This window comes from Brassica rapa, chromosome A04 (assembly GCF_000309985.2).
Source record: "Brassica rapa cultivar Chiifu-401-42 chromosome A04, CAAS_Brap_v3.01, whole genome shotgun sequence".
Lineage (NCBI taxonomy): Eukaryota > Viridiplantae > Streptophyta > Magnoliopsida > Brassicales > Brassicaceae > Brassica > Brassica rapa.
In genome coordinates this window covers 12,208,126-12,235,972 of record NC_024798.2, presented here as the reverse complement: position 1 = coordinate 12,235,972, position 27,847 = coordinate 12,208,126, and the positions used below count along the sequence as shown (strand labels likewise).

The 27,847-nt window shown below is 36.7% G+C and overlaps 4 protein-coding genes and 1 non-coding gene across 5 annotated transcripts; 1 reads left to right on the top strand and 4 right to left on the bottom strand.

The window, feature by feature from the left end:
• Nucleotides 1–118: 118 nt before the first annotated feature.
• LOC103864319 (protein CELLULOSE SYNTHASE INTERACTIVE 1) lies at nucleotides 119–8,297 on the bottom strand. The gene is made up of 8 exons (XM_009142076.3): nucleotides 8,202–8,297; nucleotides 7,738–7,890; nucleotides 7,304–7,377; nucleotides 4,039–7,108; nucleotides 1,340–3,884; nucleotides 787–1,241; nucleotides 579–695; nucleotides 119–479 (listed from the first exon to the last, which is right to left on the bottom strand). Exons 2-8 carry the CDS (start codon nucleotides 7,807–7,809, stop codon nucleotides 342–344), a joined length of 6,471 nt encoding a protein of 2,156 aa, XP_009140324.2. The 5' UTR covers nucleotides 7,810–7,890; nucleotides 8,202–8,297; the 3' UTR covers nucleotides 119–341.
• LOC103864317 lies at nucleotides 7,819–14,911 on the bottom strand. The gene is made up of 2 exons (XM_033289531.1): nucleotides 8,202–14,911; nucleotides 7,819–7,890 (listed from the first exon to the last, which is right to left on the bottom strand). The coding sequence occupies exon 1, from the start codon at nucleotides 14,296–14,298 to the stop codon at nucleotides 14,074–14,076; it is 225 nt and encodes a 74-aa protein (XP_033145422.1). The 5' UTR covers nucleotides 14,299–14,911; the 3' UTR covers nucleotides 7,819–7,890; nucleotides 8,202–14,073.
• An 8,792-nt stretch (nucleotides 14,912–23,703) lies between these two features.
• Nucleotides 23,704–25,959, bottom strand: LOC103864316. Its single transcript, XM_009142074.3, has 7 exons — nucleotides 25,658–25,959; nucleotides 25,464–25,549; nucleotides 25,251–25,397; nucleotides 25,062–25,170; nucleotides 24,851–24,974; nucleotides 24,154–24,427; nucleotides 23,704–24,073 (listed from the first exon to the last, which is right to left on the bottom strand). The coding sequence occupies exons 1-7, from the start codon at nucleotides 25,947–25,949 to the stop codon at nucleotides 23,966–23,968; spliced, it is 1,140 nt and encodes a 379-aa protein (XP_009140322.2). The 5' UTR covers nucleotides 25,950–25,959; the 3' UTR covers nucleotides 23,704–23,965.
• A 272-nt stretch (nucleotides 25,960–26,231) lies between these two features.
• Nucleotides 26,232–26,305, bottom strand: TRNAV-CAC. Its single transcript has one exon. It is a non-coding gene; the product is annotated as a tRNA-Val (tRNA).
• Nucleotides 26,306–26,315: 10 nt separating this feature from the next.
• On the top strand, nucleotides 26,316–27,818 carry LOC103864315 (UBP1-associated proteins 1B). Its single transcript, XM_033289492.1, has 2 exons — nucleotides 26,316–27,646; nucleotides 27,807–27,818. The coding sequence occupies exon 1, from the start codon at nucleotides 26,422–26,424 to the stop codon at nucleotides 27,520–27,522; it is 1,101 nt and encodes a 366-aa protein (XP_033145383.1). The 5' UTR covers nucleotides 26,316–26,421; the 3' UTR covers nucleotides 27,523–27,646; nucleotides 27,807–27,818.
• The last annotated feature ends 29 nt before the right edge of the window (nucleotides 27,819–27,847 follow it).

Below are 27,847 nucleotides of genomic sequence, written 5' to 3'. Positions count from 1 at the left end.
AGGTTTCATTAGTCAGAATCTCTCAATTTGCTAAGGTGCTATTGTCAAGAAAAACTAAAACTAAACCAAAGTGACACACCAGAAGATGAATAAATGAAGTTACACAAAAATAGAAATGAGGACAATAAAATGTAACAATGAATATAATCACTAACAAACAGTTAGAAAGATGATTAAAAATAGTTGTAAATCACCAAAACATTACATTACAATACAAACTATACACAGTAGCAATACAATGATCAAAACAAAAACAGAAAAAAAAATTGGCCAAAAAACTAGTTTTGATTGAAGAACTCTCGCCCTCAAAAAACAGAAGAGTATAAAATGAAGTGATGTTTTTACTTGTTAGACCACTGGAATTCGATTTCAAGGTTTCTGGGGCCACTTTTGCTCTCTGGTAACAAACTGTATTCACCTGCAACTGCTCCCAGCATTACCACTCGATCGATTTGGATCGTTACTTTCCCGAATGAACTCTGCAGAAACAAAAACGGAGGCCATAATAAGCCACTGATTCAGAATGCAAGCATTGAAACTGTTGAATATGAGTCAAGTTTGATGGGTATGTAATATACCTTTCCCATTTTGCTCTTGTTCTTGCATGAAATGTGGAGTTTTTGACCTTTGGGAGGGCTCTCAAATGACCACGAGAAACTCTCGTCCCACTCTGGATTTGGACCAGTCGATATAACCTGAATAAACAAAACGATAAATTTAGTTAGTCTCTCGGGACTTACTAGTCGCAGTAAGCTGAAGTAAGGGGGGGGATGAGTCATTTCTTACCTTGGTTTGTCTTGGAGGAGTGTTACCGAGAGTTATCTTACAAAACACGCTGGGGTTACCAACAGATTGCTTCATGTTGTTACCGCGTTTGATCGTGACCACTAGAGTACCTGGCAAACACTGCAGGAGGAATTCAGCTTTCTCCTGGAACCGCGGTGGACCTGATTGGATTAGGTACTGAAGTAAAGGGATGGCGTCTGCAGCAGCAACTGATTGGGCCCTAGAAACTTCGGCTGGACACGCTGACCAAGCTTGTCTGAGAAGAAACAGCGCATCCAAGGCAGCTTCTTGAGTCGCCTCTGACCCTGTCTTGAGGGATGTAACTAGATGCGGTATACTTAGTGTTGCAGGCTCAGTGGCTCTCAGACGCGGGAAGTTGTTAAACAAAGAGTTTAAAGCTTTTAGATACTCGTCATTCACGGTTCCAGAGGCCCATAAGTCCTTCTCAATAGCAGCTGCGAATTAGAAGGAAGTAAAGATAGGATAACATAAGATGAACAGTAAGAAAGAGAAGAGCGAAACGATAAAGAAAGAAAGTGTATTTTTTCCTCACCAGTTATTGCTCTGACCGTCTCGCTAGATGCGTACTCTTGCACGGTGTGATTAGAGAAAAGTAGTTTTACGAACATTGCAGCCTGAACAGACGTATCCGGGTCACTGGAACTGATCAGATCTAAGACGACCTGTACACCACCTGCCTCGGCAACTGCTCTTTTGTTGGACCGGCTATGCATAACAAGGTTTTGCAGAGCACATATAGCCACTACTTTCATTTCTTCTGTGGGTTGTTCTTCAAGGACATTGACTAAGGCCCGGCAAGCAGAAGCTGCGTCGGTGCTTCTAGCTAGTGCCTCGTTTTGGAATAGATCACCTAGAGCCAAAGTTGCCAGTAATCGCGCCTGCTGAGCTTGAGTCTGTGGATCCAAGAGATACTGGGACAAGGGTAATATTGCAGTCTTGGTGGCTTTTGAATCTCTAATCTTCACGTTGTTGAGAAGTACCTCCAGCAGTCTCGCTGCTGTGTCCTCACACTGATGTGACCTTAGAAGATCAAGAAGAGCTTCTATGGCTCCGCTTCCAGCCATAGATTCAGCACTGGTTCCATCGTCACTTTCCAACACTAGTAGAGTGTTAAGTGCACCAACCACTGTGTTTTCAGATGCAGAGCGTAGCAGTCTTACGAGAACAGCAACAGGAACTTCCAGGTAAAACTCGGAGCTAAATTGCAAGATGATTACCAAAATCGATGCCGCTGACTCCCATAAAACATTTGAAACCGATGGATCAGCTTGCAGTATCACCTTCGACAGCTCACTCACACCACCTTCTTTAGCTATTTCATTTGGCCATGTTAGAGCAAGGCTAACGAGAGCTTTCACAGCTCTCTGCTGCAATAGGTGTATGCCAGATCCAAGAACATGGATTAAGGGACCAATCACATGTTGTGTTAATGGATCCTTCTGCAGATGCTCTTCGAAGAGCAGATGAGACAGAAGTTCAGCTGCCAATTGCTGTACTGCCGGGGATGTAGAGTCCAGCAGTGGGATTAGTGGCTCAATCACTTGGTGCGGAGAAAGTGTATACTCAGCTCGGCATTGAGGATGTTCTAAGATATTTACTAGAACTTGCAACGCACTGTGCTGCCCGTCAGGTCCAAACTCCAACCTCGTCAGCAAATTGAAAAGAGGGTCCACCACTTTTGCAGCAGATTGTCCCTTGGCTATAGTAGCGTTATTTGTAAGGATGCGGAGTAGTTCTGAAAATGCAGCGCAAAGAAAATCTGGAGCTTCATGGAGAATATCAAGTACGCAATCGATAACTCCAGCTTTCACCATTTCCAGTTTACATGCAGGCCTGTCCTTACCTAGCTTTACTAGAGCCCTTGATATAGCCTCATGAAGCACATAGTTTTTACCATAGAGAAGGCCAACAAGAGGAACGACAGCACCATGAGCAGCAACTAGTTCAGCCAGTTGTTCATCATCGACAAGCTTGTCCAGCGCCCGAACGACGGAATGCTGTGCAGGGCTGAATTCACTCACAAGGAGAGAGACGAGAGGCTCAACACAGCGCGCTGCAGCAACCGTAGATCTAATCCTTGTATTGGCAAACAGAACATAGCACAATTCTGCTGCATCCCCCTTCAGCTCCATCGAACAATTTGAAGAAAGGATCCTGCAGAGAACATCCACCGCATTCATCTCCACATCTGCGACTGCCAATGCCCGAGATGGATTATCACTCAACAGCCTAACAAGTGCAGCAATAGCAGCATGTTGCTCCCTCTCTGAACCAGTATTGAGAATTTCTACCAATGGCTGCACAGCTTGTCTGGAAGACTCTGCATTTCTTATATGATCAGCAGTAAAGAGGCTATCCAATGCCTTGGCGGCACTGTACCTTGCTCCTCTTCCACCTAGTCGCAGAACTGCTACAAGTTGGCTGACAGCGCCAAATGCCGACTCATGCCTTCGAATTTCAGCACTGCTAAATAAGATGCCTAAAAGAACTGTTGCAGCTTCTTCTTGCTCATCCTGAGGTCCAAGAGAAAGATATTTGGAGAGGCCCTCGAGAGCACCTGACTCTACCATGACAATCATGTTTTGTGGACAGTCTCCAGCAAGCTGAGTTAGAAGATTAAGTGAGAGAAGTGGAGCACCGGGGCGGTCTGGAATTGGTTTAAGAAGATCAACGAGTAAGGGAATAGCCTTTCGTGAAGTAGCCCCAACTCTTATATCTTCAACTCGAAAAAGCCTCTCAAGGGCAACTTGGTCTGGGTAACGCACTAACAAGAACTCCTGTGATAACTGCAGAAGTTCTTTAATGTCATCATCAGAACAACCAAGCAAGGATATGAACCCAGCCGCAGCACCGGAGTTTGCAACAGATAGAAGAGTTCCGCGACTACCATTACAGACAAGACTAGCTAGCGCTTGTGCTGCAAAATATCTGTCTGCATATTCCTCTGACTTCACCAGATTTGAAAGCACTGGAACAGCTTTCATCGTTGCATTTGCGCGAGTGATTTCTCTGTCCTGGAAAAGTATGGCTAGCAGTAAAGCGCAGACCCAAATGTTGGTGTCTTCTCCATTATCAGCCTGAAATGTATAAAAGTATTAGGAGTTACAACAATATAAAGACAGCCTAGCGTGCCAAAATGAGTCAAGTGTAGCTTAGATTGGTAATAAGTTTTCTTAATAGCTTATAATAAACTTTGAATCAAAGATTGCAATCTACAAGAGAGTTAAATACCTGGAGAAAACGGTTGCCTATTCTATCAGTAATCAACTCGATGCCTTCTGACTCCAATATTACTGCTCTGCTCTTTTCATCATGACAAGAAAGAACCGATAGCAACCAGATGGCTAAATTGTCACCAGCGATAAGTGTTGCTCCCGTGGAACCCTCCCAGATTTCTGTTGCTTCTTCTTCTTCATCTTCCACCTTTTCTTTGGGATGAATGCATATGCAGATATTATCTCTCTCATCCTTTTCCTGATCTTGCACACATATCTGAGGTGAATCTAGAATCCGAACAAGTGCTTGAACGAATTTGGCACACAATTGCGTCTCATTCAGATTCTCTATCATCCTCTGGTCGTCAACTTTGGCTGCACAGATAATAATAGCAGCTCCTCCAATTTTTATTTTCTGGTCCCTGGAATTTATCACCCTTTTAGCTATAGATGACACACAATCTCTGGCATTGTTGACCATGTTTCCCAAAACTATAGGCTGATCTCGGCAAAGTCTTGACAACACTTCAATAGCTTTATCCTGTAAAGAGGGATTGGTAACACTCACTATAGATGAGACTATTGGGGCCATACTGTTAGGAGATTCAGCCAAAACAACCCAAGCTGGTTTTACATTTCCATTAGCTCCTGACCTCGAGAATATAGCAAGCGCATCTAGGGCCTCTGATATCGCATCAGATCTTCCGTCGGCAGAGTCTAGAAGAGACACTAAAGCAAGCACAGTTCCAGCACGGTTCACAGAATCTGTCAAAGCAGAATTAATTCCGTGACGACTAAGCAGGCGAGCAATTGCTGCAGCTGCAAGCGTCTTCCCAGACACTGTTCCTTCACGTAAGATTCTTGTGGCTGACAAAATAATTTCTTCAACAATGACTTTCTCTGAAACTTCACTGTCTAATATCAGATTAGCCAATGCGCACATTCCTTGCTCAGCAACTTCCAGAACGAAAGAGTTGGCAAGTGAAACCAGAGTAGGCAATGCTTCTCTGGCAGCAATGGCCACATCGCGATTCTCCTTGATTGAGAGTAAAATTGCTGCCATACAGCGGGAAGACTCAACAAGGATCTTCTCAGAATCAACATGTAAGAGTTTTATGGCCGACAAGAGAGTTTTGAGGGCTAGAGCGCTCTCACGCAAATCCTTTCTGGTCTGGAAGATAGCTGCAAGAGCTGAGGCTGAATTTGCTTGAGTTTCTTCTTTTGCGGAGCTCATCAACTTGATCATGGTCTCAACAGCATCATTTGACGCACTGCCTTCACGCAACATGTCACTGAATGGGACCACGGAAAGCATGCTTTTTAAGGCATCCAAAACATACATTTTAGACTCAGGTAGATCGCTGGTCAGCAAAGCAGTAAGCTGACTGATTGTTGCGGTATCTGATTTATGAATCAAGTGATTCAATGTCTTGGCAGCAATTTCCTTACCATTGGAACTACCGTTCTTTAGTAGCCACAACAGAGCAGGGACAGCATCAGCACTTTCAACACAAGCACGTATATCTTCGCTGTGATTGCACAAGTTCCTAAGGATAGTTGCGGAGTCTTCCCTGGCTTTGGCAGACCCTGTCTCTAGAATCTGAACAAGTGGAGGAATACCTCCAGCAGCAGTGATGGCCCACTTGCTTTCATCATTTTCGTTAGACAAAAGGCAAAGAAGTGCAACAGCGCATTCTTGCTGCTGTTCGGATGAAAGACCCAGAAGAGATATCAACAACTGGATCCCTTCACGGCCCTGTAGTGCATGCCACAGGGTACCTTCATGGTTGCACAGCATAAGAAGAGCCTTCACAAGCTCATCTTGAACCTCATTAGCTGCCATTGTTACTAAACCAACAAGCAAACGTTTTGCATCCGAATTGGAAAGTTTAACAGCGAGTATTGAATTCCCATACAAACTTGCAAGTGCTTCAATGGTACGTTCTTGGACAAGGAATGGTAGACGAGGCTTGAACTGTTTCAGCAGAGTCTGCTCAATGACCAATGGATCTGATGCCCTGGTCGTTTCTGCTTTGCCATCATATATCATCAAAGCTGAAGCCAAAGCCCCAAGAGTGTCGGCAGTTTGAGCAGGTGAGGAGCAAGATTCAAGACTCTGACCGAGGCTTGATATGACATATGACAAACCACCGGAAATATTAGCAAGGGCACACATTGCATTTTCTTGTAATGCTTGCGCATATTCACCTTGCATGAATTCTTTCGATGGAGCTATTGTTGCATTTATCAAAATAGGAATACCATTGGAATTAGCGATTTCTCGCTTTGCTTCTTTAGATTGAGCAGAAAGTGATTTGAGAGCAGCAGCAGCCTCTGCCCTTACTGAGGCTTCATTGCCTGATCCTAACAACTTGAGAAGCTGTTTTGTAATGTCCGCAGTCAATACACTGGAGCAAACAGAGGCATCCTCCATCATCATGCAAGCAAGAAGGAAGCACACATTAGATACTGTACTAGCCTTCCCGCTTGTAAGCAGCTTCACAAGTACATCCATTCCCCCAGCTCGAATTGTTTCAGACCAGAATCCTTCCGTGGTGCTAGAAAGGTTCTTAAGTGCACCAGTTAACAAACCATCAACCTCTCCTTTCTTGTTTCCACTGCGCAATTGGTCCCACAGAACTGGTACAACCCCCTCAGTGGAAAATATTTTCGATCCAACATGGTCTTTCACCCCACCTTCAGAAACAGCATAGATTGTCTTAGCAGCAGCGATCTGTCCTTCAACTGAACTAGACTTGAGAAGACCAAGCAATGGGGGAATGCATCCCCCAAGTAACACCTTAACTCTAAGTTCGTTCTCCTTGCAGAGTGAACACAAGACGGTTGCAGCTTGTATCTTCACTCCAAGTGATCCTGATCGGAGAAGAGAGACAAGTACTGGCACAGCTTGGGAGTGTGATCCGACAGCACTGAATGCATTTTCACGCATTTCGATAAGGTCCAGTAACTGTTTCAGGCAGTATTCTCTTTCTTGTGCAGATGATGACCCTTGGCGCAGCTGCTCAATGCATTGGGCAACACTTGCTAATGTCCCATCTGGATCTTCCATGCTGGTTGTACGATCTCTGCAGGTGACAGGGAAATGTTAGATACTAGTCACTCATAGGTGTACCTTTCTACGTAAATGCTTTCATTGAAAAGGATAACAGTGATCTTCAAATGCACTCTTAAACTAAGATTGCGGTGCAACAAACACTCATGATCGCTAACATATATCACTGACTGGCTCCTATACAGTAACAAACAAATATTTGCGTTACCTCAAATTCATCTTGGCGCTTGAATGTGGAGTTGGAGGCTCTGAATCTGGAAACTTCACATCCCCAGCTCTCTCCTGCAATCATGACCACGCAACGTAAATCAAGTTACAAAAAAAAAAGTATTTCTTGTAAGACGTATAATTGAAAGCGTTCAGTGAAAGAATATCATCTAAGATCATGACGCTCTATCAGATATCACAAACTGAAACAACGCCAATTGTTAATTTTTGCATTTGTAGTATTGTCCATTGGTTTAGGATTTAGTAAAGAAGGAAACTTTATGACATTCCTTTTGCTGGATGCAGACGTAGAAGGAAAAATGAAACAAAAGATGAGTCAAGGAATATACGCAAGCGATAAACTCATGTTTTTTTTTTTTAATCGTATTTCCCCCACTCTTAACACTAATACGGAGAAATGAAATAAGTGATTACAGTGTCGTTAGGGGCAAGGCCATTCCCATGAGCAGAAGCAGAAGCGAATCTCCAACCGAGTGCACTAGTCATATTTTTCTCCTCAAATCAAAACTAGACCCAAAGACCTTGCCCGGATCTACTCAGCCAAACACCCTCAGAACATCAACGCCCCTGCAGATATCATGCAAGCAGATGATCAGATAAAATATACCACACAAGTATGAACAAAGCTATATGCAATGGCAAACCAATCACTCTATCTAAGCTAAATCTTGATCCAAATCGTGATGGTGAGATTCCAGATTCGAACTAAGCTAAATCAGGAAAGTTTTGCGAATGCAGGATTCAGATCGTGACGCAATCTAGTTTTCTAATCGGAGCTGAATCTCGGATCTCACTGAAATCGACATCTAGTCTACACACAAGAGATCCGATGTACTAAAGCATGCAGATAGATCCATTGAAGAAGAAACTGAACTAACCTCAAAGGAAATGCGAGAAGAGGGAAGGAGAGAAAGTACAATCAGTTCTGCATTTCTCAGTTTCGTAGAGGAGAAGCGAAGAAGACGAGATTAGAGAGAGAGGAGATTCGGATTCTCTTTCTTTCTTTCTTTCTGTAATTATTTGACTACAAAAAAAAAGTATAAAAGGGAGGAGAGGAGAGCTGTGTGTGGGCTGGTGGAGAGTGACAGAGTGTTCTCATACTGGAGCCGGCTTTGGATTTCTCCACCGACACACACTCGAATAACTAAACGGCTCGGCTCAGCTCAACTCGGCTTAGCTACCGACTCTATTAAACTAAGGCCAGTGTCATTATGATTTTATTTGATATATAATGCCCCAATTTCTTTTACAAATTAGAATTTTTCAGTTTTATAGTGGTTTGATCAAAGATTTCATAATTTCTTGCACTGAAATATATGGATTTCGAATTTATAATGCAGATTAATTAAAAAAATAATGAAAAAAGATTATTGAAAATTTCCAGCATGTTATAACATCAAAAATCCATGTCCATAAGAAAACTCATTGTAGTGCAAATAGAATCTTTAGGCTTAAATCCTCAAAATAAATAAATTTATCAGTTTTAAGATCATCTTGTAATATTTCTTTTATTTAATTTTTAATAAATAAATCTGTAAAAGATTAGCTTCATAAAGCTGTTCTTGTGGCTAATTAACATTTAAATTTGTTCACTTTTCAAATTCAGTTTTACAATTTGTTTGATTTTTTTTGTCTATTGTTAAAAATTTACAAACTTAACTAATAACTGACTGATTTTTCAATAAAAAAATATAATAACTGATAAAAAATCATACTCTTATGTAAATTTAGATTATAAAATAAATGATCAGTTGATTGTTATTCTATTATTAATATATCCATTTGTAGAGTATAAGATGGATTTTTAAATGTTCATGTATTATCAAATTTTAGCCTGGATTACTACAAATGAATACAATTGCTAATCCATTAATTTACAGTTAGATGACCCAAAATAATAATTGAAATGTTAATATCATTTCAATTGGATATAAATTTAATTTATAATTTTATTTATTTATATGTTATCTATTATTTATTCATAAATTAATTTTAATTCATTTTTGGTTTGATATAAAATATATTATTTGATTTAATAAGGAATTATTTATTTTAAATATATTAATATGGCTATTAGGCTTCACTTGTCATTAACAAGCTACCTAAAATACCATAGCAAAACTCTATAAATAATATTTGATAAATTAATAGACACGGTAAATTAATAAATACTTCTGGTGCCAAGTTGTACTAGTGTAAAATATGACATAATTCAAAAAAAATAAGATAACAATATTTAGAAAACTTCTAGCTAAATATATAGTTCCATTGAAATCATAAATTAATAATTACGATATATAAAAAAATTATATATACATAAATAAAGAATTTTATTGTTTATTAATTTGATAATGTATTGTATCTTGAGTTTTTAATTTTCATTTTAATATTTTGATGTTACTTTAACGAATTACATATATAACAAAAATTGTATACTTCCATATGTGTTCAAAATACATAAAATGTATCAAATAATCTCATAGAAATAGATGAAATTCAAATCTATAAAGTTTTAACTAATATAATAATATGAAATAACAAATTCTTTTCTTATTTTCTATAAAAATACTTTTAAAAATATAAGTCTAAAGATGAAAATTTTCTGTAAATTAATAACTCTATAAATTATCATAGTCCCAACATTAGTAATTTATATAGAATTTTTACTGTATACAATAATAAGCAAGATACAAGAAAAAATTACCATTACTAACATAGGAGTTGATTGGAAGATGTTGTAGAAGTTGTGAACCACTTTTATTCTTGTAGTCTTTTTAAAAAACAATCATGTTTCAATTTTTAAAACTGAGTCTATAGCTAAAATCAGTTTCTGTATAGTTTTCATTCAGCGTTTTGAAAAAAGAAATATTAAAGAAAAATCGATAAAAAAAAATTGCAAAAGAAAATCGATAAAAATTAGATTTGCTGTAGTTGTTATTGGATCTATATGTTGATTAGTTACCAAACTCGAGTAATTAGTCCATCACGATTGTGATGGCGAAGGTATGTGTCACCAAATACATTATGGAAGTTACTAAAAACAATTGTCAACAATCACAATCATTTCGAACTATTTCATTGACATGATGTTTCTATCTTGTCCAAAAATGACAGCCATTTTTGTCCGAAAGTGAGAGAAGTCGGGGTAACAAATTAAAAAGATGGTAACATATATAACGTGGGAAAGCGAAAACGCCGAAAAGCACATGGCCTCATGCCTAGCTAATGGGAAATTGGGAATAAACGACTCAAAGCTTTCTCCAACGACGCATGTTTTGTTTCTAGCGACAACTATGCCCATGAAAGCATATGATATGTAAATTGTGCATAACCATATTGCTTCCATCACTAGCTTAATCTACGGCTTGTCTCTGCTACTTTTCAAAAACTGTATGATCTTTGTCAAAGCTGCAATGGTTACTCACATTTAAATAGAAAGCTTTCAAAAAAATAAAATTATGTATAACCATATGGTGCACATGTGCTCTTTCGTTATCGCCAATTATTCTGCATGCCACATTATTCGCAAACTAATTAACAATCATGAAGATTATGATCCCAATAGATTATGGTCCTAATAATTGATTTAGTGCGCTACCTGTCTTGTAGATCTCCTAGGCAGGCCCGATATCTTTGTTTAGTTAGCCAAGCAATAACAAAAGTATCTTTACACCTCATCCAAACACCTTTGGGCTCCTCGAACTTAGACAAAAAAAGAAGTAATCCGCCTAGGGGCGGATCAAGATTTTTTTTTTAATGTGTGGCATAATAAATAAATAAATAAATATATATATAATTAAAATATTAAATAATTAAGTGAATTGGACTTTATTTCATTTTTTTTACAAAAACTTACATTAGGCACTAGAAATTTACATCTTATTTTTAAATGAACCAAAAGAAATAATAATTTTTATATTTTTGGTAATTAATTTTCACAATTTTAAATCTACACTTTAAGTAATTTTAAATTATATACTGCATATAATAGTTACAACCTTTATTCCTATTAGTTTTAAAAATCTATGTATTGAAAAAATAAAATAATAGAAATAATCGTTAGAATTAAACTAGAATAAATGATTTTTGTAGAAAATATAGTATTAGAAAAGAAAAGAAAAATATTATAAAGAAAGAAAAATAGTTTTGTGTAAACCAGAGAAGAAAAGAAAAAGAAAACTATTTTACCAAATATTAATTAAAAATGTGTAGAAAATTGAAAAACAAAAAAATAATCTTAGGTAGCAAAAATGAGGGGAAAAGAAAACTATTTTATTAAAAAGTAATTAAAAATGTGTCGAAAAGTAGAAACTAGAAAGACAATTTAAAGGGTTTGAAATTGGAATTGGCCATTTGGAACACAATGTAGCCATTTAAACCAAAAGAGCTACCCATTTTCATATGTCTAAGCATTTCACATGAGAATTATATTAACAGTATGTGGCATGTGCCACACTCTTTTCCAAGGTGGGTCCACCCCTGATTCTTCCTAGTGTTTGCGATGTCCACTCTATATGTATGATCTGAGTCTTGCCCACCACTCTCTAAATATAGAATGATATAAGCCAAAGACTAAATATTACTCCTAGGATTCTAAAGCGAGAAATTGGTCGATGAGTGGTTCAAAAAGCTGATTTAGTTTTAGACAAAGGAGCTACGGAAATGAGTTAGGTAATGGATGGATTGATTTTCACCACACAATTTGTGGAAGACCTATGCTACAATACAGTTTCTCAAACAATGGAGTTTTGGATCTCGAGAAAGTCTTAGAAAGAACAAGTGTTATATGAAACTCAAGTGAAGAAAGTTCAGTGTTTTATTTTAATAAAAGTCTTACCAATTATAGAGCTGCAAGGGGAATTTATACAATTATCCTATCAGCTCATAACCTTCTAGGGTCAAATTCAAAAACGAGAATCAAAAGGATAAATGACAAGCTACATTTCATTAGCTAATTTTAAGCAATTTTGAAACAAGTTGTCAAAGTCTCAAAGACATAAATCAAGTTTATTAGTTCAAGATAATCATATTGAATGGAAATCAACTTTTATTTTCTCACCTTTGATGTGGTTGCCTTGAAAAGTTGGTTTTATTCCAAGTTATTGATTCTCTTGAGCTATTGATCTATTTCTTCTTTTAGAATAGTCGATCTTCGATAGTGATAAACAGAACTTGGAGTTAGACCTGTTGGGAAGGAATGGACATGAATCTAGTGGTTTTAATGTGTAACCTTCCTTTTGACTTATCATGGTAGACAAGGACATAGGCAGATAAAAACACGTGGGGTCAGGTGACCCTAGTAAAATTTGGGAAAAAAATTTAGTGTATTTTTTCGTCTAAAGATTTTATAATATTTAGTTAAAATTTAGCATTTGGCCCTATTAATTTCTGTAAAAAAATTTATATGTTCCCATTAATTTGTTAAAACAAATTATTTTTGTTATAATAAAATATATATATATCTAATTTAAATATTAAATTTATATATTATAATTTTAGTAAAAAATATTTCTGGTTCCGCCACTACTGACAGTGGGAATGGCTTAGTCAAGGTTGTCTTGGTCGAGTATGGTAGCGTTTCTGACCCAAAACCTCTAAACATAAGAAGAAGAAAAAAATCCCATCTCGATCATTTTTTAGAAAAAAAAAAAACATAAACACGCCATCATTTACTATTGTTTTCGTTCATAATAACTTTAACTAATCTATGCTACCTAAACAATTAAATAATTACCCGAGTTCAATTCTCGGTAGAACCTACTTTTTCATCTTTGTGGAAGCACCGTAGCCTAGTGGTTATGGTTCAAAGGCTTCTACACCCAGGTCTGGGGTTTAAATCCCAGACTATGCAATTTCTTGCAGATTGCACAGGAAATCCAGGTTTCAATTCCCGGAACAAGCGATTTATTCAACAATTATGCGATTACGGAAGAAAGGCTTACAAGAGTTTCTCAACATGGTGCAAGTAAATCCGGTCAGGCGTGATCTTCATAGGACGGCTCAAATGAGGCAGTTAGGCGTAGATCCTCATAAGGCAGGTAGTATTGTCGGTAATCGAATCGTCTTTGTAATCTTTCTCATAATTGTAATATCTAAATAAATCCCCGACAAAAAAAAAAAACAATTAAATAATCTCGACATCATAATGGGAGGAAAGTAACCGATCAAACCACTCAACCTTCCCCATATATAACCTCTACTCTACTTCTATCCAGTTCGATCATTTCACACCAGATTTCCTTTCAGTTTTTTGTTCTAAGGACGTTGAGTTCAATCTCTATATATCTTCTTCTTTTTTTTTGAACAACGTTCAATCTCTATCTCAGATCCTCATTATATCATAACACTTTTCTTTTTAGTCTTTTTATTTAAAAAATGTCAACCACAAAACTTTTGCCAAAGAAGTCTGAAATAAATAAAATAATCTCAACATCAACATCGTTTTGTAACAACTTTTCTATAAAAGGGAAAATCTACGTGACCAGGCCTCAAAGTCAATACTTTTATTTCAAAATACACTGTGGATAAAGAAATATTTTACATGTTGATTGAATTGTACGAAAAATGCAATGTTTTTAATACAATTGGCAACAATAACATTTAGCAAAGTAACACAAATTACGTAACTTAAAACCTAGACGCAAAGGATGGCACTTGTATCACATCACACACAAAGCCACAAAGTCTAACTTATAGAACACACAAAACCACAAAAGTCGAACTTATACAACACAAGACCGTCTCACACTTTCAATCTTGCCTTCTTACTTCTTCATAAGTTGCCGACAGAGAAGACTTGACTGGAAATATTCTGGTACCACTCTTTCCAGGGGCGGCAGAAGAAACTCCGACGGTTTCTCCACCGTCCACCCCTCCATGTCTCTCCTTTTCTAGTCTCTTCTTCATCATCATCTTCTCCTTTTGTTTCTTCTGCATGACTTGTAGTTGTGCGTAGTTTGCTCCCATTGAAGACATTTTGTGTTCTGTTTCAGTTATGTAATTAATTTGATTATTATTATTATGACAAAAGAGGAAGTGTTGTGAAAAGATTTAAGTGCTGAAGGATGAGTTTGGTAATGATGAAGAGAAGAGTCGTTATTTATAGAGAAACGGCCATAGAATGGCCGTTTGGATATGATTCCACTTTAATCATTCTGCTTCTCCACGCTCGTTCTCTTTTTCCTTTTCGCTATTTCCTTTCTTTAATTGATTAATTCTCTGACTTAGACCTATATTGCCGACTAAAAATTTTAGTTTATTTTTTGGTCGGCTAAAAAGAGTATTATAGCTTCAAATTAGTTAAAGGGGGTTTAAAGTAAATGATCCTTTGTATCTATTCTATTAAAATGGAAGCAGTCTTGATAAATCTACTTATAAAGGTTGTTTGGACCTTTTATTTTTTTTTTTTTTTGGTCTTTCTTATATATTATATGTTATTCCTATTTAATATCACTTTGTTATCAGCAAAATAAATATTATTAATTGGGTTTTGGGCGTTTAACTTAAAAAATATAATTTAACTGATACAGCCCATTCAGAAAAAAAATTATAAATCGAATTAACTTTTGTTACAGAAAAAAAATTAACCAAATTAACTTTAGACCCATTTTTTCAAAATCCCAAATTATGAAGACCATTTTATACATAAATACATATAAATGTAACATAATTTAAATTGTATGGATTTCTAATAATAAAATATATGTCACAAACTGATTTTTTTTTTTTAAAAAAACTGATAATAGTTTGATAGAAAATTAAAAAAGGAAAAAAAAAATACTTGCTTCACTATTTTGGTAGATTGATAATTAATATATTTATAAATAAACTTAACAATATTTGTTAAAAGAAATTTCTTATACAAGTCAAATATATATTAATATATCAAAAATTTATAAAACAAAAAACAAATTATATTTTTTCTCAGTGGGTTAATAACGGTCTTTTTGATTTTTAGATACTTTTACTATATTCATTTTATTATATTCTATTCCACTATATATGAGTTACTAGATCTTACGGTTCGACCACAAGTCTGATTCGGATACGAAAACTCAATGAAAACATTGTACCCGACTGAAATAATAATAATAAAACAGCTTTAAATATTTTAGATATCTAATAATAAACATAAATTCATTTAATATTTGAGTTTACGGTCACCAAAAAAATACCCGCGCTTCTTAAGCGCGGGTCAAAATCTAGTTATACGTTAAAAAAACGTGTATGATCTCCAAAATACTAAAGCCCTATTATAATCGTGTACATCTTTCAAATAAATTGTAAACATATCATGATTTCAAAACTATTTTCACCAATTAAAAGCAATCTGTCGCATTATACACATAAAACTATTTTAAAATTTTCATGTTTTCTATTATTATCTAGATAAACGCTTTAATTCCGAATGCATAGATGAGAGGTTAGCTCTTGTATTTCTTGCCCAATAAACTCTTCATCTTCCTACAGTGTACTATACTAGACTTGTTCATAAAAGTTATCATTTTTATGATTCTTCAATAAAACACCATCTTTCCAATCGATGAATAACTCTGTGGTAGAAAAGTTTTTACAAAAAAAAACCAAAATCTATGTTTATTAGTTTATTACATGTATAAATTATTCGTGAGTGACACAAAAAAGTATAAGTTTAAAAATCAGATTAGTTGGCATAACCCCGTTTTTGGACAATCAGCATAACCCATTTGATTACAATATAATGTAACAAGTAAGGGGGCGACTGGTTTTCCTGCTACTACCCGCAAACGCAGCTTTTGCGGTTGGTAGCGGTTGTCGGCGGTTTGCAACAATCACTCATATCGCTCTAAACTGCTTCAAACTGCTCTGAATCTCATAAATTCAAAAGCTGGCTCCAGCTAGCGTTTGTGGCTGCGGGCGGTTGCGGGAGAGTAAAAATTTTTTTTTTAAACAATATATATACAAAAGTAAAAATATTTAATAAAAATTTTAAAATTGAAATTATGAAAATATTAAAATATATCTATTATATTTTAAGTAATATTATAAAATTTTATAATAAAAACAATTTCAATAAATTTTCAAAAATTAAAATTATAACTTTCTAAATATACATTTTATATTTATTATAATTTTATGATTTTTGATATTTTTATAATTATATATAAATGTAAATATTGTTAATTTATTATTTGATTGTTACCGCATTTGGTAGTTAACCAGTCATAAATCACCTGCAAACGCACCAATTTTTAACCGTAATACCAGTCATACAAATCTCTTAAAACCGCTAGAAACCGCAACTGCTCGCATCCACAAACTCCCGCAACCGCAACCGCAACCGCTGCGTTTGAACCAGTCAGGCCCTAAGTGAAAAAAGTGACACACATTAATCTAAGATTGAATTAGAAGGGAGGCGTTAACTAACTATGGTCACCTTCGCTTTAAGGTCGGTTCTTAAGCCTTTATGCAATTCTATGATAATAATAAATTTTGCAGGTTTACGCTACTATGCTAAATAAATTTGTCCTCGTTCAAAAATTCACCGACCAAAAAATATTTACCGACCAAAAAAACTCACCAACCATCGAATGTCCGTGTCGGGTAAATACATAGAATTCGTCTGAGACTAACGTTTCGAATCATCCTACTTTGCTTAAAAAGAATCACCTTACTAGAACTGGAACTCTTTTTGTTAAAGTACTAGAACTGGAACTCAAATATTACAAAGTCAAATTAATTAAGGAGGAGGTGATACAAAACGCTTTATCCAGAAATGGTAGATAAGGTCGGTGTAATACATTAGAAAGACTTGAAGGTTTGATGAGGTAAGAAATATTCAAGAAAGCTTTTCACCCTTGCACATATGGAATTTGAAACTTTATATAGTGATGAAATATATGATAAAACTACGACAGTTTCAACTTTCGAGAGTGATGTTTGCGATAAATTATTTTCAGTTAGGAAGATGGTTTCAAAACTAAAAAATAATATACGTTTGCGACTTATTTAAAAAAATACAACAACCACAAGAAAGCTTCGGCGATATTGAAACCAAACATATATCTTAAATTTAAATTCAAGAGCGGATAGTCTAGCATGTGGTGTTCACATTTAATCGTCCTATTTTATCCACATAGATACGAAATCCACTATTTGGTTAACAAAATTTTAAAAGATTTTGTTTACGTGATGATAAAAACAATCACTTTACTAGTTATTTATGTAAATCGTTGATAAAGAAAGATTAAAATATGTGTGGTTGCTTCTCTTTAAGGCAGAACTCTCTTCTAACGATGCATTTTAACATTTACAGTTTTAATAGATCGCTAAATCTTGTTTATCTTCGGCGCAAAAACAGTCGATCAATTTAGTCAAAAAAACACTCGATCAATAAGCTATTATGCACTTCAAAGTTTTACAAACCTAGACTCATTATACTTCGCCTAGTTACAAACATAATTTATAAAACAAAGATAAAATAACTCAAACGATTTCACATATTTTAATCGTATGCTTGTTTCTTATTCAGGCTTAATTGGTTTAAAGTTTATAGCTTCATGTTAATAAACATTATTAATAAAATAACACATCATAAATCAACATACTGCGGAGTCGGATTATTGGCAAGGGGATCAGTTGATCCATGTGAATTTATGATTAAAATAATTTTTACATGTATATTTCTAAAAAAATTGAAAATATTGCAGAATTTTGTTATTGACCCCTATAATATATGTTTATTAGGAATTGACCCTGCTAAAAAAAGTCTGCACTGTATACATGTCCGATTAAATCCTATATGGGATACTTTGAGCGTTCATATTCGTCTAATCGTCTTAGTCGGTCCTAATTAGCCTAAGCAGGTCAAGCATAGACTTACGGTCTCCTTTTATTTTCAAATGCTAAAACGCAAAACAATTTTTTATTTGAAAAATACATAACGTGATCTTTAATATGCAGTCTTAAAAAACTCGTGACCGACACTGGTTTAACTACTAGGAATATTTTTGCTTATATGCTTTAATATGGATATAAATATTAACAATCCAATTTTTTTGAAACTCTAACAGTCCATTGTTAATTTACTCAAAGCACCAATTGCATAAACTAAGTTTTACTATAAAAAAAAGATTTGAGAAGGGGAATGATAAGAGTCAGATAAGGACTTATTGGCCACTAATCTCCCACCACAACATACAATATAATATATTTGGACTTATACATTACGAATATATCCACATAGTTTATTTAGATATATATATACACGGACATGCATGTCTTAACTAGTTCTAGAAAATTTTACGAAAACGTAAATGACGGATTATGGTAATAAAACAAGTACGTTTATTTACGGGTTTATATATAGACAATAAACTTTATATTATTATTTATGCATCCATGCATGTTTTTTTGAACTTTTCGTTATGTGTATTATTTCTAAATAAGCTTATAAACATATACACACACATATATACACACATAGATATATGATGATGCGATAACTTATTTAAGTCTGTGTTAGTGCTAAATATGCTGTTATATATCAGAGAAATTCTATGATGAATTGACTTAAATTGTATATTGGTGCTTGAGTGGTTTCAACTTATACTGGTTAGTGTATTTCTTTTATGTTGATTAACTGGTAAGAATAAAAGGCGAGCACTTTCAATTTATAAATTAGGTGCATTTCATTAGTTTTGTTAAATAAATGCTTATCATTTTCGAAAACATAACTAGTGGTTCTGTGACAGAGTATTTAAGGAAATGACTTTAAAAAGCATAGTTTTTTTTTTACGCGACATTACAATTATGAAAAATATTACATAGATAATTTAACAACTGGCAATACTATATGTCTTACATGGATCTATGCCTAACTGTATCATCTGAGCCGTCCTATGAAGATCTACGTCTTTATTCCGTAGTAATAAATTGCTCTTTCCGGGACTTGAAATCTGAATTTCTTATATTCTGCAATAAATTGCATAGTTTGGGATTCGAACCCCAAACCTAAATATAAAAGCTTTTAAACTTTAACCATTAGGCTACGGTGCTTCCACAAAAAAAAAGAAAAAAGCTTAGCTCTGTAATACTTCTTTTAACTCAAAACAATTATCTGCACTAAAACGTTTAACATACTGGCAATTTGAGATCGTATCAGTATATACTTTTGAGTTACAAATGAAGTTATATGCATATGATTGTTTGATAAAAGAATTTAATTCATGAGGAATCTAAGGAGGTGAGAGACATCACTACACTCTGAACTGGAAGCTCTAAGATGAGCAATGGAGAGCATGCTACAACACTCGACATATCAGAGATTTGGGACGGATTGTAAGGATCTGATATCAATGGTAGTGGATCCACTAGCATGGACAAAGTTCGCAACCGAGCTAGAGGTCATTCAACTTCTGAAGATGTGTTTTCCGGACTTCAAAATCGAATACTTCCCAAGAGTGCAAAATGGAATTGCTGATTCATTAGCTAGGAATGCCCGATCTTTTCATAGGTCTTTGTGCTTTGTTGGTTGTTCTATTCCGGCCTGGTTACCTAGGCCACCTCAAGTTTGAGTAATAAAATAGCCGTTTGTTGCCAAAAAAAAATAAAAAAATAAAATAAAAGAATTTAATTCATATGACCAAATATAAAAGTTTTTTAATAAAAGAGTTTAATTCATATGGCCAAATTTTAAAAGTTTGTTCCTTGATGAGTAACTTACGAGCAAAGAGTTTGGATCTAATAAAAGAGAGCAGGGGGCAGTTTGTCCCTGGTTGACCGTAAAGGCCACACAAACGAAATAACTTGACAGATTTCTAGTGTTTTAATTTCTAACTTATAGTATTAAGGAAATCATGATATTGAAATAAAAGAAGTAGGGAAAGTGGAAAAGACAAAAGTCATTAACAATTTTAGAAATCTATCAGCCAAGCAATTCAATAAATATTGTTGGTGATGAAGAATATACCATTTTTGTCAGTTTCACAATATAGTTTCACTATTTTTGACCATTTTGAAACAATTCGAATTTTTATTTAAAGTACAGTCTAGTATTATCCTATCTACCAATTATTTTATTGGTATTACTAAATTTTATATTGGTTGATATTCCAATTTAAATATACTTATGTTTTATCAGTTATACAAATATAAATCATATATGAGTTTGGTTGAATATAATTTAATGAAGAACATAAGCCAGATGAAAATTCAGTTAAGCACTAGTGAACGATGTATTCAAGTCATTTTTGTGAAGTCTGTGATAGTGTTTTTCGATGATATATTAGTATACAGTCAATTAAGGATGAGCACGAAGAGTATCTGAGACAAGTGTTGCACTTACTTCAAAAACATACTCTATTCACAAACCGAAAGAAGTGTCTTTTTGGATAGAGTCATGTGGATTACTTAGGCCACATAATTTCAAAAGAAGGAGTCTCAACGGTCATGATAGCTTGGCCAACTCCAAAATCCGTGAAAGAACTTTGCGGCTTCTTGGGTCTGACTGAGTATTACATATGTTTTATGAAATCATACGGTTTTATTGCAAGGTCATTAACAGATTTGTTGAAGACTGACAGATTTGTGTAGGATCAATAGACTCAGTTGGTGTTTGACAATCTGAAACGAGCAATGGCTTCAGCACCAGTTCTGACTTAATCATATTTTCGAGATAAGTTCGTCATAGAGGCAGATGCATTTGGTTATGGATTGGGAGGGTATTAATGTAGCATTATAAACCAATAGCATACTTTAGCAGATGTCTCTCAGACAAATAGCAACTGAAACCTATCTATGAGAAAGAGCTAATGGCCATTTTTTTAGCTGTACAAAAATGGAAGCACTACCTTATGATACATACAGACCAACACGTTTGAAATTTTTACTGGAACAAAGGGATGTGTCAGTAACTAAGCTGTTGGATAATGATTTAGAAATCATATACAAAACAAGAGTAGACAATAAGGTAGCAGACAGTCTTTGTATTGGAAACATAAGAGAAGAAAGATGTCATGTTAGGTGCTATCAGGGTTACCTTTAATCTCAAAATACAGAATTTTTTTGAGGAAGTAGATAGGATGAGGAATTACAAAGTATGAGATGACAGTAGGAACAGAACATAGGCAATGATATTATGTGATTAGTGGCTGCATGTTTTACAAACATAGACTGGTTATTTTGAGATCCTCTAAATTTATTCCCTCTTAAGTGAATATTATGATGGAGTAATGGGTGGACATTCTGGATTTTGGAAGACTACTAAACGATTCCAACATATATTCCATTGGCCAAAGTTGAAGGAATATGTTCGTAAATACGTTTCTGAATGCACGATTTGCCAAACCCACAAGTACTCAACACTTAATCTGGCTGGATAGTGCAACCCATACCATTGCCAACACAAATATGGTCAGAATTATCGATGGATTGTATTGAGGAATTACCGAAATCTTAGGAAATTGATGTGATTTTCGTAGTCATGGAAAGACTCAGTAAGTATGGGTATTTCTTGAGTTTAAAACATCCATTTACAAACAGCAGCAGCTGTATTCGTGAAAGAGATCGTACAATTGCATGGATATCCAAGCTCCATCATCTCAGATAGAGACAAAGTGTTTCTGAGTAAGTTTTAGCAGGAATGTTTCCGTTTGGCTGGACAAAACTTAAGTTCAATACAACTTATCACCTCCAAAGCGATAGTCATACAGAAGTTCTTAACCATTGCTTGGATTCTTATTTGAGATGCTTTACCTCAATATACCCCAAGCAATGCCATCGTTTCTTATCATGGGCTGGGTACTGGTTAGGCCTGGGAATTCGGGTCTTCGGGTCGGATTCTAGTCGAGTCTTGTCAAGTCTGGGTCCTTTGGATCTTATATATTTAGACCCAATAGGATAATTAGAATTTGTCGGTTCAGATTCAGTTCGGTTTGTGTCATTCGGGTCCGACCCAAAAATATCCGAAAACACAAAAAATACTTGAAAATATTTAAATATCCGAAAATATCTGAAATTTTACCTACAATCTGATTCCGAAGAAATGAAAAATACCCGAAGTTTTATTTGATTATCCGAATTATATTTTTGAAAAATCTAAAATTTTACCCAAGACCCAAACCATACCCGAAAACCCAAACCAAAACTTAAAAAAATATCCATAATACCGAAAATATATTGAAACACCCAGATATACTAATATATACTAGAAGTTTCGGGTACCTCATCGGGTCTCGGATTCGGATCGGGGTCCCAGACCTGCAGGTCCTCAACAACAATACCCAATAGGATAAAAAATTGGTTTGGTTCCTACCCGAACTGAGATTTTTCGGATCGGTTTTGGGTCGGGTCTTCAGATCCGGGTAAAATGCCCATGCCAAGTACTGGTACAATTGTTCATACCATTCTTCCATACAGACGTCCCTATTCAAGTTAGTATACAAAAGAGATCCCGGAGTTGTTGAGGTTTGAACATGGTTCCAAAAGTAACTTTGAGCTTGAAGAGATGCTCAAGAACAGAGATACTACGTTATGTGATGCAAAGGATCATTTACTAAGGGCTCAGGCGGCAACGAAGAATGGTATTTACAATTTATTGGTGATTAGCATCAACGGTATTTACAATTTATTATTGGATCGTTGGTTTTTCTTAGGCTACGGCCTTACCGTCAAACGTCCCTCACCAAGACCTTTTGCCAAAAGCTTGCAACAAAATATTATGGTCCTTTTCCGGCAATAGAGCGTATTGGTTCAGTAGCATACCGTATTTCTTCCAGTATTCACGTGTCCCAACTGAAGCCTGTGGTAGGATGAGATCACATAGTTTTAAATTATCAGTCTTATCTGAGGAGTCGGAGAGGTTTATCTTACAGCCAGAACATTTAGTAAGCTCTCTCTATGATGAGGAAGGTCATCTAGAGGCTTTAGTTCACTGGAAGAGCTTACCGGTTCACGAGAGGTCATGAGAGCTTACTTGGGGACAAATTCAATTTTAGCGAGGGAGGTATTGATAAGCCTTGGAGGTGTAATATAAGGAAGAGGTTGAGAAGCAAAGATGATAAGAAAGAAGAGGAAGCTGAGCTTGAGAAGAAAGGAGAAACCGTTAGCGACTCAGCTGATGTGGCACTGACCGTTGGGAGTTAGTTAGACCGTTAGGATTACAGTTACGATCGTTATGAGTCGACTTTATAGAGCATAAGTACTTGTAGTACGAGTCTATTGTGTTTGGACTTTTATGAAGTTTGTCTAGTGGACTCTAAAGACACTCTTTAGTGGTCTGGGCTCAGCCACGGAGAGATACCGTGTTCGGAGGTTTGTAACACAGCGTGCAGTACTTTACTCCTATCACAAACACTTCGTACTGACGGCTTACGTGTGAGTCGGTGATAAATAGACTAGTAGTAATCCCAAGAAAAAACAACACATGTATGTTACTATTTACCTATATAGAAAACATTAGGAGCAAACATGCAACTCAAAAGTTCAATTCGTCAACGGGAGAGGTCTCTGACTCTAAATTTCGAGCCTTTCTTTACAAACAAGACGCATCTATTAACTTTTAACATTCATAATCTTTCTAATCTGAGTTCTCTCTCACCACTTGGTCAGATAAATTTCCCTGTGAGCAGTTGAAACATCTATGACAACAAAGCTATAATGGCTTTCATAGCAGGCCAAGCGTCTTCAGCTGTTGGACATGCTCAGACGGTAAAACCGGTGGCGACCAATCAGATCCCGTCATTTCCCCATCTACATCCTCAACCACATACTCCTACAAATCCCAAAATCAAAAAAATAAAAACATGCTCACAGAACCAATGAAGAAGGTAACAGAAAAAAAAAGAATCTCACCTTTGTTAACATTCTTTTGGCGAGAATGTGGTAATGGCGCTGCCAAATACGTTGACCAACCATGGTTGCAACCAATACGCTGTAGAATATACCTATGACCGTAAATAAACCGAGAACTACTAATGCCATTATGAAGATCAATGGCAATCCAGCTTCCCCTGCACCTCCAAGGCAGCCACCACATTCACTAACTGCACTTGCACATCCTTCGGTACATGCGGTGCAATCTGCCCACATGCAAATAGTTCCTGGTAGATGGCAGTCTGCGCATATACTGCATATATGTTTCAATAAGTGGGTAAAGTCAAAACGAACCACCGGAAGATTATCTATGATTAAACCTTCAACATATCAAGAAGCTGCAAGATACATAAAACTAGTCGCAGGATTTTGGCACATTATAAACCCTATCTATGGGTATCTTGTTTCTAAGGAGAAAATTTATCTATTGCCTATTCTTATTATCCACCAAGTTCTCTAGTTTTACTACAAATATACTATTGGTATGGCTTGTCTATACAGAGATATCATCCAAGAACTCGAGAAAAGCAAAAACCCGCAATATTCAGTTAAGTTATCTCTAACACAACTCTATCGTGTGACCAACTAAGGAACAGTTCTAGAATACATATAAATTTGTTTTTTTTTTCAAATAAGGAACAATAAATAATAAGAAGTATGAATGAATGGGTTATACCCAGGTTGACAGCAGCAGAGACACAATTCACGGCAAGGCTGAGCTAAGTCATTGCGAACTCTGCGGTCGTAGCAAGTTATGAAGCATCCAGATAGACCCAACAGAGCAAAGAATAATAAAGCTCCTGAGACAAAAACAAACATCCTCACGTAAATAAATGAATCAATTGGCATATCTTTATATTATCAAAGAGGAGAGTTTGGTATCATACCACACATGTAGTAAAAGGTGACTTCACTGTCAAAACCCCAAATATGACGAAGCCATGATTGCTGGTAACTATCTATGAAATAGACCATGTAGGCCAATGCAGCAATTACCTGAGAGAGAAGATGAGAAAGTCTGAGAATTACCAAAATGAAAAGAAAAGCAGAGAGAGATGAGAAGTGAAAAAGATTACAAGCTGAACAGCAAGAAAGATGGATAAAATGTCACGAGTAACAAAGAAGCGAAACTTCAGTGTCCTCCATTTCGTATCACCAGCGCCATGAACTCTGAGATAATAGGGAGCCTTGCAAGTAGTGCAGTGTGCAAACGCAAAGCCTTCCTGAAATGCAAATAAGTTTACCCTGATATACTGACTAAACAAGACCTCTAAAAGAAAAGGAAGTACCTTTATAGCTCGCCAGTGATCCAAGCAATCACGATGAACATACTTTGAAGTTCCTTTGCATTTGCAAGGGGCAATGAAATCCCTACCTGACACAATATTAACAAAATTGAGCAACAAGTAGCTTGCACAACTTAACCAAGCATCGATCACTAGCAAAAACCCCCATTAAAAGGAGAAGCGAAACTAGGGGTTACCATCAGTCTCAAGGCAGATTCGGCACTGAGTTTGCTCGCCATGTCCCGCTTCGAGATCGATCTCGGAAGGATCCACCATCGGCGACGGCGGAACTAACGGCGACAACTCCAGCTCGTCCGCCATCTGAATTTCGAATCCCCACCAACACCCAGAGAGAGAGAGAGCGCGAGAGAAAAGAGAGCTCCGATCCGATTTCGCTCTCGACCTTTTTTTGTTTTTGGTTGCCGTTAGAGAAGAAGTAATTGTGAGATGATGACTCGGCACCGGTTCTACGCCGGCAGAAAGTACCATATTGACATTTTTGCCCTTCTAGATCACATTAGTTAATTATTACAAGATGAAGATTATCGTAATTAAGTGTTAGGATTTTGGATAACCTTTTAAATAATTTTTTTGGTTACTTCAAAAAGAATTCTAATTAGAATCGTCTTGGCCCGGCTGCGTGCTTGTGGACCATTAAAATAATAACTGGGCTTATATATAAGATAAGTAAAGACATTTGGGACCGTATAAGACGAATTTTGGAAACCTTTGAACTATAAACATGAAGAATTAAAAAAAATAAAAACTAAATGTCTGAGCCCGGGTTCGAACCGGGGACCTCTAGTGTGTGAGACTAGCGTGATAACCGACTACACCACCCAGACGCTTTTGTTCATGATTTTAACTTACTGTATTTATACAAATGTGTATAGTGTTTCCATGGCAACCTATTTAAAAGGGAGTTACTTTCTCCAGGGTTTTGTCTGGACTGCCGTCAACAATGGCGAAAGATAGAGAAGATCGTAAGAAGGAGAAGCGAGAGAAAAAGGAGAAGAAAGAGAAAAAGGAGAGAAAGCGCCGCGAGGCTGAAGAACTCGCGGTGAGGGAGAAGAAGATCTCTAAGAAGCACAAATCCAAATCCAAAGCGGCCGAGAAACCCGAGAAGAAACCAAAGAAGAAGTCCAAGAAACTCCAAGTCGTCGAAGAGAAACCACTCAAGAAGTCGAAGAAACACAAGAAACCAACTGAATCCGAATCCGAATCCGAATCCGAAGAGACTGTAACCGTCCCTCCCGATGATTCTCATCCAATTAAGATCCCTACCAACGAGTCCGATTCTGACTCCGAGTTCGACAAGGAAGACCTCAAGCACCTCCTCGAAACCTACACCAAGGAAGAGCTCGTCAACCTCATCCACAAAACCGCCGAAAAGGGCTCCCGCCTCATCTCCGCCGTCCTCGAGTCCGCGGAGCTAGACAGCTCCAAGCGGAACATCTTCGTCCGCGGCCTCGGGTGGGACACGACGCACGAGACTCTCAAGGCGGCCTTCGAGGTCTACGGGGAGATCGAGGAGTGCTCCGTCGTGATGGACAAGGACACGGGGAGAGCCAAAGGCTACGGCTTCGTCATGTTCAAGACGCGTAAAGGGTGCAGGGAGGCGCTGAGGAATCCCGAGAAGAGGATGTTTAACCGAACCGTGAGCTGTAACTTAGCCGCGGCTAAACCGGCTGGCGCTGGGAAGGCGAGGGAGCCGGTTGAGTCGGTTAAGATTGATTTGACTCAGAGTGAGGTGGTTTTGCCAGGGCCTCCGCCGGGTTTGGATTTGGGTTATGGTCTCGATAAGGGACACAAGAATGTGCCGCAGATGTATGGGGGACAGAACATGCCCTTTTACGGACATGGTCACGCTCCTCCTGGTTTTAATCCAATGTATTTCATGGGTAATCAGATGGGTCCGGGTGTACCGAACTTTCCTATGTTTGGGCCTGGTATGATGAACCATGGGCCGCTGAACCATATGGGGATGGCGGGGCAGTATGGTGGTGAGGGTAATGGTGTTGGTCCTGGTTTTGATGGTGAACGTGCTTGGTATCTCAGATAAAGATATTTAATGCTGTCTTCTTGTTTGATTAGATTTTTAATGACTAGTCTGGTTGCTGCCTTTCTGTAGGAAGATAGTTTGCGAATTGCCGGAGTTGTTTTGCGTTTCTTTATCTTCTACATTAGTGTTTCAATCTTGGTTTCGTGTTCTGTCTTCTTATCAACAAGTGTTTATCCCCATATGACTTATTGTGAGGGAGATATGTGCTTAAATGCATATTGTCTCTTGCTCTTTAACACTGTGTTCTGCTTTGTTCTTATTGGAAAAGATCGCTTTGAAGTTAGTGGTTTTGAAGTAGTTTGCTACCTTCTGTTTTCCTTTTTGG

Bases quoted from the DNA above. Each gene is read 5' to 3' on its own strand.
- LOC103864319 (XM_009142076.3), bottom strand. From the start codon at position 7,809: ATGACTAGTGCACTCGGTTGGAGATTCGCTTCTGCTTCTGCTCATGGG. The intron at 7,378-7,737 runs GTAATCACTTAT...TCATGATTGCAG, and splicing joins GCCTTGCCCCTAACGACACT to GAGAGAGCTGGGGATGTGAA. The intron at 696-786 runs GTAAGAAATGAC...TTGTTTATTCAG, and splicing joins CTCCTCCAAGACAAACCAAG to GTTATATCGACTGGTCCAAA.
- LOC103864316 (XM_009142074.3), bottom strand. From the start codon at position 25,949: ATGGTACTTTCTGCCGGCGTAGAACCGGTGCCGAGTCATCATCTCACA. The intron at 25,398-25,463 runs GTACTTCCTTTT...TTTGCATTTCAG, and splicing joins ATCACTGGCGAGCTATAAAG to GAAGGCTTTGCGTTTGCACA. The intron at 24,975-25,061 runs GTATGATACCAA...TTTTTGTCTCAG, and splicing joins CACCTTTTACTACATGTGTG to GAGCTTTATTATTCTTTGCT.
- LOC103864317 (XM_033289531.1), bottom strand. From the start codon at position 14,298: ATGTCTTCAATGGGAGCAAACTACGCACAACTACAAGTCATGCAGAAG.
- LOC103864315 (XM_033289492.1), top strand. From the start codon at position 26,422: ATGGCGAAAGATAGAGAAGATCGTAAGAAGGAGAAGCGAGAGAAAAAG.